Genomic DNA, 22,754 nt, shown 5'->3' with positions numbered 1-22,754 from the left:
TTCGATGTAATATTTTAAAGATTAAAATATGTTTTTCTGAATAGTGAATAAATGGATTCTGTGGCAATTATTTTCTTAATTTGACTTGGCTATTATCAGATATTTTTTTGTTTATTCATGTTCCTCCCGTTGTTTTATGGGGAGCTTTAAGACCAATATAATATTTGGGTGCCCATCTGCTGTTTTATTTTTTCTTTGTATGATTTTTTTTATGACAGAGAAATTGAAATAATATAACTAGAGAAATACGGTGGTGTGATTTGGTTTGGTTAACTCGTCGGTCGCATCACATACTAATCTATTCGACGCAACACGCTTTTTGATAAAATGGCGATCGAAAATTCTGTTCTTGGATTTGGCTTCATACCTACTTATTTCTCAATTGAATTTCTCTACAGGGTATTTACATAAAGAAGAAAATTGGAAGTTTAATTTTGCTGAAATTGGCATGTCCATTATTCAAGTAAAATTGTTTAATATGGTGTTAAACTTATAGCTCTGTATATGAAACGCTTTTTTTACTCTGTCGCTATATTAGGTTACAGTCCCGCTATGTTCTCTTTATACGTCGTATAGATCTCTATGCGATGCGTGTACTGGATACGAAAGTAATGTGATGCGTCGTTTACCGTATTGATCTGTATGTGATATACGTAAGGCCTACTAATGAATGGGTAGAAGTAGCTTACGGCGTTGAATAGCGTTGTATGTGAAACACAAAATTAAAAAAAAGCAATATCTCATCAATAAGAACGAATTAAGGTCTGTAAGTTGATGGATTTGAAATGCTCCAAAACATATTGTTACACAACAGTTTGGTCAAAAAAGCCGGGCAAAAAGTCACACATTGCGAACAGAACCGTATGTGATGCAACCGACGCACTGTGATATTTTCCTTTTTTTCTGACACTACTAAAACATTATTTTCTGTTTTTGAAAAGGCAATCGGCTCTGAAACCGCCACTGTTCATGTTGGAGAAGATACACACACAAGCAATAATCCTGTGTTTGGAAAGGTTTCTGCCGTTGGAAACATTGTGCAATTTACATGTGGTCTTAAAGGACGTTATATTAGCGTACATGTGTCGAATGTGAAAGATAATTATTTAACAATTTGCGAGTTAAAAGCATATGATGGAGATTGCTCAGTCACAAGTAAGTGTATAAATTATCTGCTCCTCATAAAAACGTTATTAATATGACAAATTATTAGCGAAAATAGTTATGAAAAGAACAATAAAAAGTAAAGCATAATATGAAATTACATGATAGTGGCAATACTTATGGAAACTTTAATAAACCTATCGTCTGTTTTCACTAATTTAGATATCACCAATATCAGATTAATAGATTCTCCACCTGAAGCACCTAATGCAGGAAGACTGCAGGTACATGTGTATTCTTCAAACCAATGGCGTGATGTCTGCTCTGATGGGGACGAGGAGTTAGGTAACCAAGATTGGCGTATCAAAGAAGCCATCGTTGTATGTAGGCAACTTGGCTATCCAGGGACAGCGATGTCTGGCAAAGGAAGGTATGGCAATGCGACAGGACCAGTGATTGCCAACGTGTACTGTGATGGAGGTTGGTATTATACCGTTAGAGTATTTATGAGCGATCATTAAGTTCCTCCAAGAAAGAAGGGTTGTTTCTGAAACCCGCGCGCATTAGCTTTTTCTTATAAGGCCAGTAGTTTGGAGAGCTCTAGCTCACACGACCATGATTGTCAATTCCAATATTCTTTTACTTCAATAAAATGCTTTGTTGTCTTAGATAACTCAGTTGTCGCTTTAAAACAATTGTAGATGAAGATACATTGGATGATTGCAGATGTGCCGAGGAAAAAGATAGTTGTGGCCATGGTAACCACGTCGATGTAATCTGCACAGGTAGGTTAAACATCATAAACTAGAACTTGAAGTCGGATATCAAATACAAAAAGTTGCGGCATTTGGAATTGGGTGATGAATGCTTGACAACTGACGATAGCATATCAGGTAACCTAATTCTAACATGATATACTGTGTTTATAATTATTTTAACAAACATTAGAATTCGTCACTATACAGAGTTCGCGGGTCATATGATGATATTGTGACACTATTTATGTTGCTCTTTTAGCCCCTGGGTATCAAGGGTGTTTCCAGAATGTGTCACCGGAGGATGGAATGTCACATGAACAGATGACGATTGCAAAGTGTCTTCAAATCTGTAGAAATGTTACTGATCCTATTATGAAATTTGCTGCTCTAAAAGCTGAAACAATGTGCATCTGTGGAGATGACAATTCAGTTTATGATGGACAAGTTAGTGACAGCGATTGTAATCTGCCATGTGGTGGAAATGAATATGAAATATGCGGCAGCGAGGAACTCGTTTCGGTATATAACTGTAAGCCAAATTTATGCTTCCTAATTTCAAAAAGAATAATATCCCGTAATATACTCTTGTACATAGTGTAATAAAAACTACCCTAACACATGAAAACTTATAAATTGAGAAATAATAAAATTATAAACAAATCTAAATATAACTACAGTCAGTCTATTCTGAAGTACAAAGTACCGACGCGAACGCACACATTGTGCCGACTTTGAAGGCACGCATACCTGCAGCAGAGACGCAGCACTGCGCACTGTTAACACGCTGTATACGCGCGCGTTGTCACTTTGTACTTTAGAGTGGACAAACTGTATATTCCCTGCAACGTCTACTTCTTTGATTGCATATAGTGTCTCTAGGACTTTGTGAAGAGCCACGAATACCGTTTGGAAGACCGCTCGAAAGTGATTATTCTTTTGGAAAGTGGGTTACATTTGAATGCGATACAAACCATGAACTCCTTGGCAACGCCAAATTACAATGTGTGTTAGGGGAAACACCAAATAATTGCAGATGGAATGGGGACTTACCATCATGTCAAGGTATGTTCGTTATATTATACCGTAGAATTCCATCTACAGGCATATGTGCCTCTAAATTTGGGGTTTGAGCAACCATATTACTGATACATACGGCTGTACAAACATGTATTATTGTAAGCCTAATTTATTGTAATGTTTTTGTGGAGGGTGTCTGCCTTTCGCCAAAAATACTCTTTTAGAGGCATATATTCTTCTTATTATCCAATGTGGATGATCTACAGTACTTTCGATTACTTTAGATGGTCAGGAGTGTACATTATCATATAACCGACTGACAGATACGCGTATAGGATTTTCAGACGAAATATAAGTATTTTAATATAACTATTTTAAGTTAAAACTTGCTGATTGAGCGTGTTAGTGGTATCAGCGTAATCTGTACTTCAAATCAGCAGAGTATTCAACATAACTGATCTGGTGTATTTCTTCACCAGTGATACCACCTGCTACTACCAAGGAGACACCATCTTCTACTGCCAAGGAGACAAGCACAACGTCACACAGTGACAAAACTCTGCAACCTCCAACAGGTTTATCAATAGGTATTAAAAGAGCAAATATGAGTTCTGCCCGTCTGAAATAGTAAACAAATGGTTAAAAATAAGCAACTAAAAATATGAAACAGGTATCACTTAGTAATAATAGTAATGGGTATGCGGAAATAAATAAAAGATAAAACAGTTGTTATGATATCAGCCTTGAGAGTGGTACAATAAAAAATCCGGGAATCGCAGTGTGTCTTCAAAGTACCCGGATGCTTACAATATTTTTAAAATATTGCATGCGCAGATCATGATGTGCGCGCTCATTTGCTTATCGGCATTACACTCGCACTTAGGTCAAATTAGTCAAAGGTAATCTAATTTTACAAAGTGAGTATGATATAATAAATAAATAATAATAATAATAATAATAATAATAATAATAATAATAATAATAATAATAATAATAATAATAATAATAATAATGAATGACTTATTTTCGTGTGATACAAGAATATATTGCACTCATTAGAAAAATATTGGTTTTTTTTTTTTATTACAAGAAAATACGTCTTTCAATTATTATATCATTATTATGCTGACTTGTATATACATTCAATATTATTTATCTTCACAGGGACGATAATCGGAGCCGCTGTTGGATCATTAGTGCTTATATTAATCATGATTTTTCTGGTTGTGTTTCTTCTAAAGCTAAGGTATATATTACTATTCCTGTTTTAAGCTGTACGTGACCTTTGTAGTCTAGAGCCCGTATTTGCATAAACTAAAGGGTGTCTTAATACACAACAATATTTTCTCAAATGCATTGTCTAACACCTATACACTGCACGGTAGAGTAGTGGAGCAGGTGACAACTCTGCATAGTGACGAAACTATTCGTCTGTTTGTGAAAATCATGTTAAGCTGCTTTGATGTATTAATGAACAAGATTTTGGAGGACACTGCAAACTAACCTGTATGCCATCCTCTATTATTTCTCTAATAACATTGAATCAATTAATTTCACTGTTAATTATTTAATATGCCGCCTTCTCCAGCTTTATTTTTGATGAATTAAGAATTACGTATAAAGCATTTTATTATGACAACCATCTGGCCATAAAATTAAAACTTAAACAGGAATTCCGCTTGACCAGTTCTCCACAGAAGAACTGATTTACACCTGTTACTTTGGTAACAGACAGAACAGAATTTACATGGATAAATTTTAACCTTGACTAATTCCCCAAGGAACTTGAACCAAAAGTGGGGCTTCCACCGAAAACCAATTCAGTACAATGCTATTTTCCATCCATACTGCAGTTACTGTCCGTTTTCCTATACACAATACACAGTGCTCTCACCATTGACGCGCGACCTTTACAAATAGTGTAGTGTTAGAAGTAAATTGCATTTGCCTAGTTAACATCACTGTGTGAAAAATAATCGGCCAATATTTAAACTATTCTCCAAACTTCTAGCAAATATATTTCTCTAACATGACCTAAAATTACAGCTAGGTTAGATGTTCAGAAGGGGTTGCACTTTCGTAGAATATGAGTGAGGGCAAAGCATAGCTAGCTCATAGCTAGCCAACTCCCCGTGTTAATTGAATGGAGATTTGACCGAAAATATTGAGCTATATTGGTAACGGACCGCTCCGTTCTGATGGATGCCACAAAAAAAACGGTACAAGCTACATTTAAACTATTCTATGAAATTCTAGAAAATATAGTTTTGTAACACGTCCTAAATTTTAGCTAATTTAGGTGTTTGGAGAGGGTCGCACTTTTGTGTTTTAGGAAGGATATGTAAACGACAGATAACACCAAAAATATGAAGAAATTATTTCCAAACCGTGTTAAGTCAACAATCATTATGTTGCTCATTTTCAAGAATGCTGGTTAACAAAAAGCAGGCAATTGTCTCATTTCGTGAACAAAGCTCCACTTACCATTGTTTCCTTCCGTTTCCTTTATAATCGTTTACTCAACTGAAGCTATAATACCAGCTTTATTGCGATTTCGCACATGTAAAACAGACACATGTGCACAACTAGAGAAGATCCGATTTAATCAGTTGAGCTGTTTCAATGAGTGTTATCTTGGTTTAATAGCTTTTAATGGGGTTTAAGTCCTGCAAAGGTCGAGATGAATTCTACTGTAGACATGACTGCATCATGCATCTATATTCTCCCAACACATTGACTGACTTTCAAATACGCAAGGCTTATACGTACATATTTTTGTTTTTGTCACAAATTCAGGAACAAACGTGCCGATAATCAATCAAAACCGACACCCAGTACAACTACCAATCAATTCAATAGGTCATATGACTTGACAGTTTCCGGTGTCACGTCTAATCAACCATCCAATGATACCATCAAACAACCTGTGTATGCTAACTCTAACCGAGAGAACCAATCTGCAGTTGCGATATATCATGATATCCCAGAATCCTCTACCGATGACGACCCAGGTGCGATTTATTATTCCCCCGTTGGTCCAACAGCGACTAGAAACAACAACGTGTCAGTCATTTATGCTAAGCCGCAGAAGAAAGGTACACATGTGGATGCGACAGAAGACGGGAGTTACTACGCTACTTCAGATACAAAAGAAGGCGTGGGTTGGGAAGAGAACGCAGCGTATGATAGTTTTGCTGGCGATGACGGCAATGTTGAACGGGAAAGAAAAACAGACGATAATAAAAATGGCGGCCATGATGCAGAAGGGTGGGAAGATAATATGCTGTATGGTGTAGGGGATAGACAGGGTGAGAACACTACTGAATGGATGGATAACGATATCTATGCAGGTTCCGATGACGAATGAACTTTCGAAGGAGGCAGAACATAATATAGCAATCATTTGATAATTTGGACAATATTTAGGTTAAAACGTGTTTGACGATTAGAGTATCCACGAGTGTAAAAATCGTTTTTTATTTAAGAAATAAAGGGTTCAGCATTATCCTTTACACCCAAATGATGTGTCGGAAGCAGTAAAAACGTAAATAATGGCTCAGGCGCAGCCGAACCCATTATTTAAACGTTTTTACTGCCGAGGACTCACTATTCGGGGTAAAGGATAATGCTGAACCCTTTATTTCTATTCTATTACCAAAAAGAAGAAGAAGAAGAAAAAAAGAATGTTGCGATTTAAAGAAAAATTCCTTTTTTGTTTACGTCGAGGTGGGGCGAGTACGCGTAACTAAAACGAGTATTGCAGAAATATTGTGCACGTAAACCAAGCGTAATGCTTTGCGGAGAATGTGTTACGGCGCTTATACTGCATTAGTACGCTGCTGTGCGAGAAGAACATAAAGTTCTTTACCCTGGCCACTTATTGTTATTTAATGCTCTGCGTGCTAGCCATGCGCTTCAACGGAAAAAGTTGAAGTTCTGAGATATTTTCTCAAAATATCAAGAGCTATCTTAAGATCTTCTGTACCAATACTAGACTTGTTTGTACTCATTTTAATGCATTTGTCATGCTGATTCTAAATATGGTCATGAAAAGTTACATTTCTGAAATTTTTGAATTTTGATTTTTTTTAAACATGTCGTCTTTCACGTGATGCGTTTTAACAAATCACAGGTCGTGATTTTGAATAACGGGTTGTAAAGGTAATAGAATAATTGATAAAGTGTGGCTTCTACAGGGTGTCATAGAACAATATGCACCAGGCAAGTTAAATTGTTTAAGCTGCGAATATCATTGGTATTGGTCATATTATTATACTAGTTATAATTTTATATATTTACCTTTCTTAGGAATTTTAGATTTTAAAAATTGGACGTTTCTGATAGAAATTACATATTAATACTTTATTCAAATGGTGGATTCCAAATTTGGCCAAAACGATCTGTTTTGAAAACCTCTAGGATCACTGACCAAAATTTGATCCTACACAAAGATATATTAAAAGAACTAAAAGGTCAATTGTCATATTGCACTAGAATGCTTAGTTCAGGGGCAAATTTCAATCGTAACTTGTCTCAAATTACTCCTCTGGGAAAACGAAATAGGAAAAACATTTGTGTGAAAAATGTGTAACCTCAGAATCGGATGAAATCATGGGTCAAAGGTTATACATGTACTTATTTGTAATGGACTTTGGCTGCATTAAATCTGAAAGAGAACATTATAATACACGACAATACAAATCGCACCAACATTGTAAGTTAAGTATAAATTATGTTAAGGGGAGTAGTTTGAAACCAGATTTGATAAAATCGGACCATTTTTAAAATTTGACCTCTCTGTATGAATTTTTGACATAATTATGACGCTATAACCGCTGAATTAATCAATATGACAATTGACTTTTTAATATAAATTTTGAGTTTTGGCCCCATTTTGACCTTAGGTGGCATATACATGTAGCAAAAATGGAACCAATTCTAGTTTGTTATTTTAGGTGTAAAGATGCCAAAAACACTGGTTCCAATAATGCAGCAATATAATACTCCCAACTCATAGCGCCATATAAACCACTATATCTGTATCAAATTTTGCGATTTTCCTTAAATAGCGAACTGTTTGTCAACTATGCTACATAATATGGTAGCAGCACGTGAACGAAGAGGATAAAGAACGTTTGCACTGTAAACAATAATACAGGTATCAAAATTCACAACACCTTTGATTTAATACCTCCACTTGTAACAAATCACAATTTTAAACATAACTTTTTTTTTTACTTTTCCCTCTAAACAGTGTCATTTTTGACCTTGAAATACGAATGTAAATATATACATATTGATATGGGTCATTTCCGATTTAGTCATACTATATCTTAATAGTTAGGTTAAACTTTGATACCGGAAATAAACCGGAACTACATGTATATATATATATATAATATCAGGTTCAACACAATCAATGTTTGTACTGCCGGTGTGTTTTATTTCTGACCAGATTATGCGCATATAGATGGTTATTATTGCATGTTTTATTTTCTAACTGAACATAATATCATGTGTATATACAAAATATGTTTGTTGCATATTGACTTTCAATAAATGTCAAAACTAATCATGCCTTTTGGTCGGTTACTATGGGCACTGTCAAGTCTTCTTGTGGTTGTATCAGCAGAAGGTATGTACACTGAGCTATGTTTCAATCTCTATGTCTCTCCCCTCTTCTCTTCTCTGTTTCACCCTCGTTTCACTCTTTCCCTCCATCTCTCTGATTTTAAATCTTCCTTTTCCCGAATGTGATAAAATCCATTGGTTTTATTGAAGTTATGCATTTGATTTCCCAATATTTGTAAATAATAATTATGCAATTTACTGCAAATCTTCTGAACCGATCAAACGGTATTTAAATGCCTCTACAATTTACGCCGTAATATAGTTTACGTCTTCTTTGATGATATCTGCACAAAATTTCACCGTTTACAACAAATTTCGAAAAGGTATTAAAATAATTTGTGACCGTACACCACGAATGAGCCGTAAATGTCCTCAATTGTATTCTGAGTTACAGTGTAAAATGGGCATGAAGGTCATATTCATAGGTATTTCAATTTGGTGCTACGTGTATCTCATTAAATGAGGTACACGTAGCACCAAATTGAGGTACCTATGAATACGACCTTCATGCCCATTTTACACTGTAACTCAGAATACAATTGAGGACATTTACGGCTCATTCGTGGTGTACGGTCACATTTTAGTCAAGTATATCATGTTTGTTTGGTGGTAATTGACAGTACCAGAGATATAAAGGTTGTTTGGCACGTTCCAAATGAACGGTCCTCTACATACAATGCATTAAAGCTCATGCATCGTTTGGCAAGACAAACAATAATCCATTGAGCTTCGACATTCGCATAATACTGTTGAATAGTACCTTATTTAAACAAATATATTACATTCTGAAGTTCAACGCATTGAACTTTACGCATTACTTTCTTGTCTGACATTGATAGTTGGAGACATAATATCAATAAAATTGCGATCCCTATTTCGGTAACAAACATTTTATGACCTCCCCCACCCCACCACCGATACACCATACCCCTTAAACAGGCTAAAATTGTATTGAAATCAGTCGCTTTGAGTAAAATAAACACACTATTTTTGGTCATCTTGTGATTCCATACATTTTGGTCATCATTTTATAACTCTTTATTTTTCTTTCCAAAAAAAAGGCCCTTAAGGGAAGGGGTATGAATGTTTGGACAGTATTTATTGTGGGACATTAGAGCACATCAGACATATCGAATTGCATTCTGAATACGAAGAATGGCCTTCTGATATCAAATAATTTTGATTTTTTTGAAATTCGCAATGTAATACACATTTTATGGCAAATCATTAAAAATTGATATTTTTGATATTTAACAGTAGGCCTACTCGAAGTAAACTTTATAAATCTAAAGTGTACGGTATGTAGGTGGGATGAAAAGCCGACGATCAATTGAAAATTTTGACCTTTCGTATTGAAGATATGGATTTTTTCCCAAAACACAACAAAAATTAGGTCTTTTGGGGAAAAAATCCATATCTTCAATATGAAAGGTCACAATTTTCAATTGATCATCGGCTTTTCCTCCCAGCTACATACACTTTAAGACTATATCATAAAATTTATAAAATTTACTTCGAGGACTGTTATATCTCCAAAATGTGAAAAATATCAAATTTGTCATAAAATTTGTATTATATCGTGAATTTCATAAAATGAAAATTATTTGATATCAGAAAGACATTCTTCGTATTCAGAATGCAATCCGATAGGTCTGATGTGCTCTCATGTCCCACAAAAAATGCTGTCGAAACGCTCAAAACGCTCATTCCAGTTCCCTTAATGCTTAATTTTTCTATCCTATTTCTTCGTATTGTTGTTCCAAAAACAAAATATTGTCACATTGGTGGGGTCAAATTTCAAACTTCATCAAATTGTGTCGAAAATATTTCTAATGTATTCCTCTGGTCATAAGGATTCAGAAAATAAAACAGTTTTACATATCTAGCGTGTACCGTTCTTGAGTTATTACCAAAAAGGTCAACCTCTAAAGGGTCAAAATTTTAAACTTGCTCTGATTTTGATGAATAAGGTGTCAAAATCTTCGTTTTAATAAATGATCTTAAATAATGCTAGTTAGCAATATGTAGGATGTTTCATTACCGAGTTGTTGCATCAAAATAGGTCAATGACCATAGAAACCCATTGGCCTTGGCATGTTTTGGTGCGTACATATTTATTTTATTTATTTATTAAAACTTTCTTTACCCAGGGTAGCTCCTTCAATGTCAAACACTGAAGGAGGCACTGCATTTATACTGTGAACAAAAAGCATATTTGGTCCTGTGTCACAACCTGGGGTACCTTTGTGTTACATAGTAAAAAAATGAAATGGTTCAAACATTTTACCTACACATCTCATTTGAAGTGGTTTATCCTTCTGAGCATTTTGACACCTTTTTTATGGAAATCGGTTAAAAAATGAGAGAGTGCGGGCAAAAACAATCACAAAGTAGGGAGGATGTAACCCCAACTCTTTTTTCCACATTTACAATCATTCTGAGCAAGTATTGATCTTTTAAATGAACTTCTGTATTTATTTACTTGGTTTAGATGTCTGGGAGTTCATTTAGACATTTTTTTACTGGATTCAAATTTTTAAAGGGGGTTTTAAATCAAATTTACAATATGAATCCCTCCCCCTAATCCTCCTCCCCCTAATCCTCAGCCACCCTTGGCACATTTCATGCCAAACGTCATAAGAAAATAATTGAAAAATATTTTTAAACAGGATAAAAACATGAGTAATATAGAATAAATTAGCCTCAATTTAAGACCTAATTGAATCTTCTAAGTGAAGGAATACTCGAGAGACAGTGTTTTGAAATCCAAACTGCACATCAAAATGTAACAAAGCCACCTTTTTGGGTACCCCAGTATATGGCACAGGATCATTTACAGTAATAAATCAGAAAATAAAAATATTAATTGTAAATGGTAAATAAAATTGTGAACAATTGGGAAAACATGAAATATTTAGATGAAAAGACATATTACACGGGTTGTATCAAAAACAACTGCTTAAATTGAGCAATACTCATTGACTTATAATTACATCTATCATTTGGAAGGCTATTCCACATTTAGTAACACGTGAATGAAAAGTTCATACATACTCACGATTATAACGATGTTTCTGATTGGATTTGCGCCCTTTTTTGCTGGTCATAAATACCGTTTATGACCAGTACGCAGGGCATAAACAAGCTGCGGCACGCAGCGTTGGAACCCAATTAACGCGATACACGATTTGCTAGTGTTGCGTACACGCGCATGTCACAGCGCCCATCACACACGGATCGCAAGAGATGAACGCGTTGACTCCCGGCCGTTGACCTCACGAGCTGCTTCCTGCAGGTAGGCCTACTCATTTTCTCCCAATTTTTGAAGGAAACGGTATGAAAATGTTATTTAAACTTGTAAACCTTATTATTTTCATTTGTTTTGGATTGCTAACAATGTTCAGAATATTGGGTATGTATGAACGGGGTTCATTCATAGGATTTCGGGCATGATCGTTGATTTATGCCCTCGGCTCACGCCTCGGGCATAAACAACGATCATGCCCTCAATCCTATGAATGAACCCCTAATTCTTTTCCCTGCATTAATATTATATGGTGGTTCAAAAAGAGCAGAGTTAGTTTGACTCCTGGTTCCTTTAGAGTGTATATCATACATAAAAGTGAACTGAGAGGAAAGGTAACCAGGAGCTATTTCTATCAAGCATTTGAAGGTGAGTGTTGCCATATAAACTCCTCAACGAAAGTTTGGAAAGTTTTATTTGTGACATATTCATATCGTGTTGCATATCACTGGATAGCTACAATACTCCCCTTTACAATGACACCCCATTTGAAACAATAACATTTTTCACGGCTGAGTACATGCCTTGTGATTGTAGTGGGGTCTCAAAATGAATTTGCCAAATTGACCATTATTCTGTGCAGCAAGCTGCAATCCCATAACTTCACAATCTGGGACCTAATGCAATCCTCCAAGATGACACCGCTCGCTCCACATAGCCACGGTAGTCAACGACTACCTACAGAATATGGGAGTAGAGTCAAAATGGCCTGCCATCAGGCCAGACACGGGGGCCAGACCTCAACCCGATTGAACACTTGTGGGACCAGCTTGATCGTGCTGTGCGTGCCAAAGAAGCCCATATGCAACCACATTGAATGACCTGCGACGAATCCTTGTGGAAGAATGGAATTCCATCCCACAGTAACGTGTAACCAGGTCGGTGAGCAGCATGAGGAAAAGGTGCCTGACTATTGTGGCTGCCTGTGGTTTTTCCACCCGCTTTTGAGGTTAGTGGCTAGCTTTGTTTGAGCACAGAATAATGGTCAATTTGGCAAATTCATTTTGAGACCCCACTACATTCACAAGGCGTGTACTCAGCCGTGAAAAATGTTGTTGTTTCAAATGGGGTGTCATTGTAATGGGGAGTATTGGAGCTATCCAGTGATATGCAACACGATATGAATATGTCACAAATAATTGGAGATACAGATGCTTGAAAAAACTTTCCAAACTTTCGTTGAGGAGTTTAGTTGAACCACCTACCCAGCAAACACAAAACGTTATCGACATCATTTGCAAAAGGTTATAAAAGGTTGTCAGAAAACGTTTAAATGTCGGGTTATATAAAGGGTATATTAAGGGAAGGGGTATGAACGTTTGGGCAGTATTTATCGTGGGACATTGGAGCACATCAGACATATCGAATTGCATTCTGAATACGAAGAATGTCCTTCTGATATCAAATAATTTTGATTTTTTAAAATTCGCAATGTAATACACATTTTATGGCAAATCATTAAAAATTTATATTTTTGATATTTAACAGTACTCGAAGTAAACTTTATAAATCTGATGATTTATATTTAAAGTGTATGTAGGTGGGATGAAAAGCCGACGATCAATTGAAAATGTTGATCTTTCGTATTGAAGATATGGATTTTTTTTCCCAAAACACCAACAAAAATAGGTCTTTTTGGGAAAAAAATCCATATCTTCAATATGAAAGGTCAAATTTTTCAATTGATCGTCGGCTTTTCCTCCCAGCTACACACACTTTACGAATATATCATTAAATTTATAAAATTTACTTCGAGGACTGTTATGTTATATCTAAAAAATGTGAAAAATATCAAATTTTATTAATTTGTCATAAAATGTGTATTATATCGTAAATTTCATAAAATGAAAATTATTTGATATCCGAAAGACATTCTTCATATTCAGAATGCAATTCGATATGTCTGATGTGCTCCTATGTCCCACAAAAAATACTGTCGAAACGCTCAAAACGCTCATTCCAGTTCCCTTAAGAGTATAAAACGTTTTCATAACCTTAACAAACATTTTTTGATAATCTACTGCTCAGCAAACAAAAATGTTTTACAGAAAACGTTTAAATATCGGGTTATATAAAGGATATAAAAACGTTTTAATAGCATTCCAAAAACATTCTTGAAAACTTGATTGGGGTTGAAAAATATTTTGCGAAAAATGTTTGCCCAAAATATTTACAATAACGTTTTAAAACCTTTTCATGACCTTTATATAACCCGACATTTAAACGTTATTAAAAGGTTTTGAAAAAAAAACATTTTAAGAACATTTCTGTGTTTGCTGGGTTCAAATATTTTAACATAATGTTATTTAAGTATTGACACAATATTTGGCAAAAATGTTTGCAAAAAGAGTTTACAATAACATTTTTTGAAAACATTTAAAAATATTGTTGTAGTGTGTTTTCATACAAAATGTTTTAAAACGTTATCATGACCTTTATATAACCCGACATTTTAATGTTATTAAAACGTTTTTACCTAAACCAAAAGCCAAAATATAACTTATTTAAAACGTTTTTAAAACGTTTTTGTGTTTGCTGGGTATCACTTAATCTATTCCAATGAAGAATACTCATCATGTTGTTACGAATTGTACTTGACTCAAGGCCAAAATCACCTTTTACCCGAACTCACACGAATGCACAACACAAATACACTGTTTGATTAAGCTAACAAAATCTAAGTCTTTAATTGAAAGCACATTGGTATAATATATGACAACAAATGCGCATACACAATAATCAAATATAATCACCCTTCTGGACGACTGATGTAATATATCCTTATTCACTTGTCCTGCGAAAATCAGCAAAGTCCAGTGTACACTTGAGTTTATAATTATCCTTGCGTATGAAATCCTCACACAAAAATGGCATTGCTTTCTCCAAACCGTTATCTCCTTGCGCTGCTTTCTCTAAACTTAACTCCTTGCGCTACTTTCTCCAAACTTGGTGCTATTTCCACCTTTCACACAATATCTTCAGGAAACAGGACTGCGATGCAGTTGTCCCCACTTATTTTGACAGCTGTGTTGTATCAAAAACCATAGCTCATCATATTTGGATAATCTATGCATGAACCAGACTTCAGCGAGTCGACAGAAGAATTTATATTCCTTTCTTGGATGAAGTACGTTCTTTGACGTATTCTAGATCTTCTCCCACAACACTGACAGGTAGTAGTGCATTGACTACTTAAATTAATTCTGGTTAGCAATGTCCTTTCTTTGAAGGAATTGGACTGTAAGCATATTAGCTAGCTAGCCCAGATCAATACTACAAAACTGAATAATTGTGCTTACATTTTCGTATATATCAAGCAGTGGGAAATCCCAAGTATTAATAGCCAAATGTGACCTTGGAAATTCCCAAAACTTAATTATAACATTAACCGTTCACATGAAATCATTTCCTGAGGGGAATCCCGTGATGTCATCTTCACTTTACAACCTCAGGGGGGTTTCCAAATATGCCAAATTAGATATGATTCAACTTGTTTTGCTCAACTTGAGAGGGGAATTCCCCCAAAATGTCATCACTCATGTAAGTTTGTAAACAAAGATAAATAATCAAATCAAAATACTCAGGGCACATCACAATGTCATCAATTAGTGTTCATTACATAGATAATGAAATATTCTACATTATTGCTAACTAGCAATATTTAAGATCATTTATTAATTTTTTGACAGCATATGACCAATACTGAAAAAGTTTTTCTTTCAGAAGACACTGGATGTATGATTAATCTGTGATGCGATCAAGCAAAATCAGTCGGAACTCAGAAATATTGGATTTTGAGCAAAGTAAAAATTTAATTTTGTTTGATATTGTTTTGGAAACTCTTTAATTGCTCATATCTTTGGAACATGTTCAATTTCAACGGGGTTTTATGCAAAAGTGCAGCTTTGTAAATGCTTTTTACTATCCTAAGAAACTGAAAATTTAATATTTCCGAGTTCCGACTGATTTTGCTTGATCGCATCACATCGTTTTTATTATATTTTTGTAGGTCTTCGTTTTGATATTTACGCATGTGAAGGACTGACAGCTTACTTAGAATGCAACGCTAATCATATAATTAACGTTACTGCGGTGTTATATGGGCGCCAAAACATGTCGGTGTGTGTGCATGAGAGCATTAAGACAAACGACTGTGAAGCTTTTGATGTAGTCCAAACGCGCTGCAATGAGCTTCAAAACTGTAGCATCGAGGCCACCAATAGCATATTTGGTGACCCATGTTCTGGGACCCATAAGTATTTACAAATAGAGTACCTTTGTGAAGGTGAGATACACCCCCTTAAATTACAAAACATTTCTTCAGATAACGAAAAAGAAAATTACGAAAAAGTTAAATTTGGACAACTTTTTTTGTACAATGTGACCTAATTTATATTAGAATTGCGACTAGAATCTATGCTATCTCGGCTATGCTCCCGATACTTGTATTCAAATAGACAGTCTAGTACATCAGCTGTGGTCCGTTTCGTTGCTGCAAATATTATTGCTATCGATATTGATATTTTACTGATCATGTGATCTTTCGATATGATTCGAATTGTCGCGTGATCGTCAAACCTGTATTAGAAAGTGTCAGTTCTCAGGAAAAAAATACAAAACTATATCGACGAATTACGTACAAACAAGCACTTCGCGAATAGCACGTTAATCGATAGGAATAGTACACTTTTCGTCGTCGTTGTTTTGGTTGTAGTAAAGTGTTGGTCTTTCAGTAGCGGCGGAAGCATGAACATTGGGAGGGGACGAGCATAATTTGATCCGGTTTTACTGTGACATTTCCGCATAAAAGTGTCAATATATCGTATATTCTCCCACAAAAGAGGGTGTTTTTCGGGCTAAAAAGGAAAGCTACATAGGGCAATTATTCTTTATCTTTTCTTCTATTGTGATTTTTGGAGGGGACGTGCCACATGGAAGAATTGAGTGGGGACGTGTTCCCGGTACAGCCTTATTTCCCGCCCGCTTCCGCTGCCTATGTAGTTTGTTGTTATTGGTATTGTGTTCTAGTAATAATCATGATAATTGTGAAGGGCGCGGGAATTTATTTTTTTAAATTGTACACAGTAATATTACGCACGGAGAAACTTTCACATAGTCTATTTTACGTTGAGAAAACATGTAAAATAGTTCCCGAAAGTAGATACTGTTACGTAACACAGATCCCTCAATTTAAGATTAAAATGGGTACTTTGTAACTCTCTTTTATCATGTTTATGTTGTGCACAAAACTCAATTCAGACAAAAAGTGGGTTTAATCTATTTTGCATGTTTTGAAAACAAGCGCTTGAAATATATTAACCAAAATGTCCTTTATACATAGTAATCCCAACAGTTGAATCACCTTCTACCACAATCAAGGAGGCAACTTTTTTGTATCCAGGTGAATCAACTTCTACCACAAACAAGGAGGCAACTACTTTGCATCCAGGGATATCATCATCAACTGATCATTTAACAGGTAAGAAAGCAGACTATTATCATCGGGTCATCAATTAAGTTCTCGTTTAACCAATTGTAATTCCAAAAAGGTAAATGTTGGTACATATTCTTTGGTTAAGAAAGTTTAAACATAATTTTAGTTATCAGCACATCAACGAAATTTTATAATCGAGGGATCGTCTTCTTCTTATCGTGTCTACACACGCTAGATATTATGTTTCAGCCAAAGCTGGACACAACTCTTAGCAATATCATTGTGCTCTGTAAGGTCCTCAGCTTTGCATTCTTGCCCCAACAGAGAACATTGCAATGGTTTGTGGTTCAGTTCCACATACGCAGGTCACACCTTGGGTGTTTAGATAACCCCACTTTTTGAGAGTCACTTTACATCGACTAGCACAGCTCTCAGTCTGTTGAGGCATTTCTATTCAGCCCAGTTTGAGTCGGCACAAGGGGGAATATCTTCTTTGGTACTTATGGACACGGATGTTGTTTGTGGAAGATTGGCAGCTCTGGTACCTTTCAGTTTGTGCACTTTGTGCACTTCAGCCGATTCTTTGCAGGTTCATGACCGAATAGAAGGTGTTGCTCATCTGTTGTCTGGCGATGACAGGCTCTTCTACTTGCTGTATGCATTGCGACGCATCTCTGGCGGCACTATACCACAATGTATAGATTTTACTGGGATATTTGCACGCGTATCGCATGACAATTTCATACTATTTGAAGTGAAAGTTGGGTTAATTTCGCACGAAGCGCGCAAACATTAAAATTTAACACCATTTTATACCCAAATTAATGTGTTTACAGAGTGTGTGCGTATTTGAACAGAACTTAAGAACAATGAACATATTTATTGAGTTATCGGGGGAGGGAGGGGGTCAAAGAAAGAACTCTTAGAAGGAAATATTTAGGCCCTGATTATTTGATATTTAGTTGGCTTTGTCATGCGAATCTGCGTCATGTTCACTTTCTTTAATCCTTCTTTTTCCGTCTTTTTCCTCAGTCTTCTGAAAGCCCTATTTTCCCTTTCTGTCACTGGCGTGCCAGATACCAGGGGTAAGACATCAGGGTAGGCACATTTATTACCGGTCACAGTTAACGGGGCCAACTGGGCGTATTGTTCACTCGAAACTGTTTATGCTATTTTAGCCCCCGATCAATGTGAATTTCGATGTGAATATGAATTTGTTGAAATCCCCGCGGAGCGCGATAAAATGTTCAGTTTTATACCATTTTAGCCAAAAATCAAGGTTTGGGTTTTCAATGCGCAGACTGAGGTTTACCATATTCTTTCAACACATTATATTCAACTGGAAGTCTTACATTAGCTTTTTACAAATACCAATAATAACGGGATATATTCAAGGATTTGAGATACAATCATACATTGAAAAACAATAACAAATAAACCATGCATGATGCTCTTTTTTCATTATAATAAGGAATAAATACCATAAATGATTTCAAGTGGCGGTCATTCAATGTATCTCAATGCAACTATGTGCTTGAGGAATGTGCTCGTATTGTCACGGAGTTTCAGTTTTCTCATCTATAGAGACAGTATAAATACAAGATTTATTTTCCGACGTTCAACAATAGAACTTTGCCTGGATATTTTGAAAGACAACTCATTACCTCGCTAAGCTATAGCGATTTAGTATAATAAACCTGAGAAATTCCAAGGAAGGGTAGTGTTTTTTATTGAAACACCCTGTGAGAAAGGTTTTAAGACAAGTCTCCACATACATAAATGGCAAACAGGTAATATTTCACTAACCATCCAGGATTTGAATCTGGGACCTTGGAACCGAACCGATGCTCTACCAACTGATCTAATGAGTGAGATGGAAAAGAGCAGTGATGTTATTATCTATAGGCCTTCATAGCCGCACTCTATATTCTATGACTCATTTTATCAGTTGATAGAGGATCGATCGAGGGATCCGATGTATGGCGATGGTCACTGCACGGGACAAGCGCCGTGTTAAAAATTCGTTTTACTTTATATTTCGTGTAATCATTTGCATCACATCTTTTCAATTTAATTTCACAGGGACAATTGTTGGAGCAGTCTTTGGATCATCATTAGCAATCATAGTATTTTTAATTTCTGTTATATGTCTTCGAAAACTAAGGTATACAGCTGCAGTTCTTACACATTTTTGTGCTTGATTGAACTTTTTCAAGAAATATCAGTACTATTATACAAAATGGAAATGTGTATGTACCGGAGGTGTTTGAGGGTGCGTGTATTTTGTAAGGTTTGTCTTTACCCTGGAATTACCGAAACTTTTGGGCCTCATTGAACTGCTAAATTGCTGGTCTAAAGTAAATAAAAGTATACATTATTTAGAGTGGCAAAGACTTGACGAATCCATCTGTGAGGTCAAATTTGGGGAAATGAAATATCCCCCCTTAATGAATTGTTGAACGTGGCGGTATAGAAAGTTCTGGTTTTCATGTTTTACTTCTGTGCAATACCTTCAAAACAACAAAAAATGTGCTTGGATAGGTAGTTTTCAACAGATTTACCACATTTGCCTTGCTATAACATTGAATTGCGTTATCTGTTGACCTAGTGACAAAAAGTGTTTTCAGAGGGAAGTGTAATAGATTTCGTTTGATATAAAAAAAAACCAATCTGATGGGATGAAGGGTACACTTGAGGTTTGGACAAAAACAACAAAAGAGGCCCACTCAACCGTGTAGTGTAATCAAAGACTGTGGTGGAGACATTCACTGCTTGTTGTTCTCTGCTTGGAGGACGAAAATGTGTGCTCAGGTGTATCGAGGTGGAAACTGTGCGCATGATGATTTATAAGAGAAACCTTTCCATATATGGCACCTTTTTTTCTTCTCTAATTCTTCATACATAATACGGTTAAACGGTACGGACCTTCATTTCGTGGACAGTGCCTTTAAAATCGAAGATGAGAGACCAGTGAGAAAAAAATCACTGGTCAGAATTATGAATGCGTCATCTTAATCCTTGCCATGTTTTAACCAATCAATAACACATTGACTGGTTAAAACTGGTGAAAGATTCTGGCATGACGAATATACGTATATATGACCAGGTTTTTCTGTTTGATTTTTAAGGCACTATCAACTTTATCATGATAATAGAAGATAAAAGTGGATTTGGAAAACTCAAAACGAAAGCTAAATTTAAAAAAATGAACCGATCCACTCATGTTCTTTATCCTCATCTATCTAGAAGCAAACGGAGAGAAAACCAGACAAAGCCTGATGCCTCCACATCTAAACCGCTGGCATTCGATGGGCCATATGATTTGACAATTTCTGGGACCAAACCGAGTCAAGTTCAAACACCCACCACTGCTAGCAAACAACCTATACCCACTTTTCCAATTCAAGAGATCTCGTCTCCCGATGCGTTGTACCATGATATCCAAATATCCTCTACAGATAATGATACTGATGAGATTTATTATTCTGCTGTTGGTTCTCCTAACAAAGGAGGGTTATCCGTTATGTATGCTAAACCGCCGAAGAAAAGTACACATTTGGATACGCCAGAAGACGGGAGTCTATACTACGCCACTTCCGATACGCAAGATGGCGTGGGTTGGGAAGACAATTCAGCATACAGTTTTGCAGACGGCGGTGGAAATTTTGAGCGGGAAAATAAAGCAGATAATATGCAAAATGGCGGCGATGATACAGAAGGGTGGGAGGACAATGCATTGTATAATTAATATTGAGGTAGTATGGATATACATGATGATATATACTGCGCCAAAAAGTATCCTTACACTTGGAAAAATAATCACAATTTCAAAACTGGTCAATTTGTTTTTTAATAGATGCACTAATCCTGCACATTATGACACCACAACATATCCAATGTGACCTCAAGAAGTAAAGTTATAAACAATTGAATAGACGCAGGTCCAGTTTTAAAAGTGACAAACTGGCAATGCAAGGCGCAAAATGATTCCAACAAGCGCAACAAAGAGACAACACATTTTCTTAAATGAAGCTTTATTTAAAGCAGTTTTTTTAGTTTTTACTTCTCTGTACTTTTCATAACTTTCATTTTATTTGTCAGTTCTTTTGTTTCAGTTTTCTTTTGTTTTAAATTAAAGGCACTCATAAATTAGGCATTCACCATTCTCAAACCAGATGTCTAGTCCGTGGAGTTTTGAAAAGGCCAGTTTGTCATATTTAAAACTGGACCTTCGTCTAATCAAATGCTTGTAACTTTGCTTCTTGAAGTCACATTGGATTCAATAGGGTGTTACCCAAATATGGTTTAGTTTTAAAATTAGGATTTTTTCTTCCAAGTGTAAGGATACCTTTTTGGCGCAGTATTCAGTATCGAAGTTACGTAATGTTACTATGTCAACGGGATCACGCGCTAGAGTAATGAACCACGATCGAAATGATCACCACATAAAGTATATGGCACTCGAAGGCATACCAAAGTAGCGTGATCCGGTAACCAAGAGAATTACGTAACCACTTCGATGCTGAATAGTACTCGCTCCCACAAACCGTCGAACATGTCAAATGAATATAGTGATGTACCGTAAATGTTCGCCTAATGGCGCTTTTGGATTCTTAGAAATGTGAGAGCGCCAGCCTTGTAAAATCTCAACAGCATTAAGGATACGTGTATGTTAAATTGAGCAACCTGGACATAATGCCTCAGAAAAAAATATCGTGACATGACCCAATACTTTAGGTCACTAGGTTAGTTGCTAGAGCAGCAAATGTTTTGGGGTTTCTTCAGGTATTCTTTCTCAAAGTGCCATTGGACTTAATTTGTAAATCGAATCATACGTTATACCTAACTCATTTTGGTAAATCTTTTTATAACATTGTAATTTCTTCATATTTTTTTAAATATTCTTCAGTTCAAAATTACACCCTTCTATTGTCTGACCCGTTAGCTCAGTCGGTAAAGGGTGCGTCTTGAATGGTGAATGGTTCTTGCTCGAATCTTGATTCCTTCCCCCCACTTTTATGTGAAGAAGGGTCAAGAAATGTTTTGGAATTTTGTCCCCATTTTACGAACGAATATTGTGAATTTTTTTTTCATTTAATTTTAATTTTCTTATTTTTTTTTTTAGATAAATAGGCACTGCGAACAAACGGCAACAAAAACCGCTGACAAAATTTGCTCCACCTGCTACCTATCAATGCGTGATATATTCCACTACATTTAACAGTTAAATGACCTTTGAAAAATAGAACGGCCTCAATGTTTCAAATTGTGTAACTACGTTACTTTATTCATTTATGCATTATAAATGATCAGCTATTTTTTCTTTTCTTAAAAGGATCGAACCCAAGTAGATCAGACCATTGATCATATAACTATCAGACCACGAAGTAGTTACGTAACTCCGTGATGGTATCGGAACCAAGCACTGTTTGTATGGCGATCATTACGATCACGCTGTTTTGGTATTCCTTTTTTGTGTACTAATTGTTTCGATCGTGGTTCATTA

The 22,754-nt window shown here is 35.8% G+C and overlaps 1 protein-coding gene and 1 long non-coding RNA gene across 5 annotated transcripts; both read left to right on the top strand.

Annotated features, from left to right (window-relative positions):
- Positions 1 to 1,827: 1,827 nt before the first annotated feature.
- On the top strand, positions 1,828 to 2,900 carry LOC140156421 (uncharacterized). Its single transcript, XR_011859558.1, has 3 exons — positions 1,828 to 1,889; positions 2,122 to 2,391; positions 2,733 to 2,900. It is a non-coding gene; the product is annotated as an uncharacterized lncRNA (long non-coding RNA).
- A 1,145-nt stretch (positions 2,901 to 4,045) lies between these two features.
- LOC140157439 (uncharacterized) lies at positions 4,046 to 22,165 on the top strand. Of its 4 annotated transcripts, XR_011859678.1 has the most exons (5): positions 4,046 to 4,125; positions 5,676 to 8,514; positions 17,156 to 17,293; positions 19,331 to 19,412; positions 20,495 to 22,165. XR_011859678.1 is itself a non-coding variant. In XM_072180643.1 (4 exons), the coding sequence occupies exons 1-4, from the start codon at positions 8,439 to 8,441 to the stop codon at positions 20,994 to 20,996; spliced, it is 798 nt and encodes a 265-aa protein (XP_072036744.1). In that variant the 5' UTR covers positions 6,960 to 8,438; the 3' UTR covers positions 20,997 to 22,165. The 4 variants fall into 4 exon arrangements, 1 of the variants encoding a protein (XP_072036744.1); XR_011859680.1 differs by lacking the exon at positions 19,331 to 19,412; XM_072180643.1 differs by lacking the exon at positions 4,046 to 4,125 and having other exon boundaries at positions 6,960 to 8,514.
- The last annotated feature ends 589 nt before the right edge of the window (positions 22,166 to 22,754 follow it).

This window comes from Amphiura filiformis, chromosome 7 (assembly GCF_039555335.1).
Source record: "Amphiura filiformis chromosome 7, Afil_fr2py, whole genome shotgun sequence".
NCBI lineage: Eukaryota > Metazoa > Echinodermata > Ophiuroidea > Amphilepidida > Amphiuridae > Amphiura > Amphiura filiformis.
Note: the sequence above shows the minus strand (reverse complement) of the source record. Positions and strands in the feature narration are given on the sequence as shown.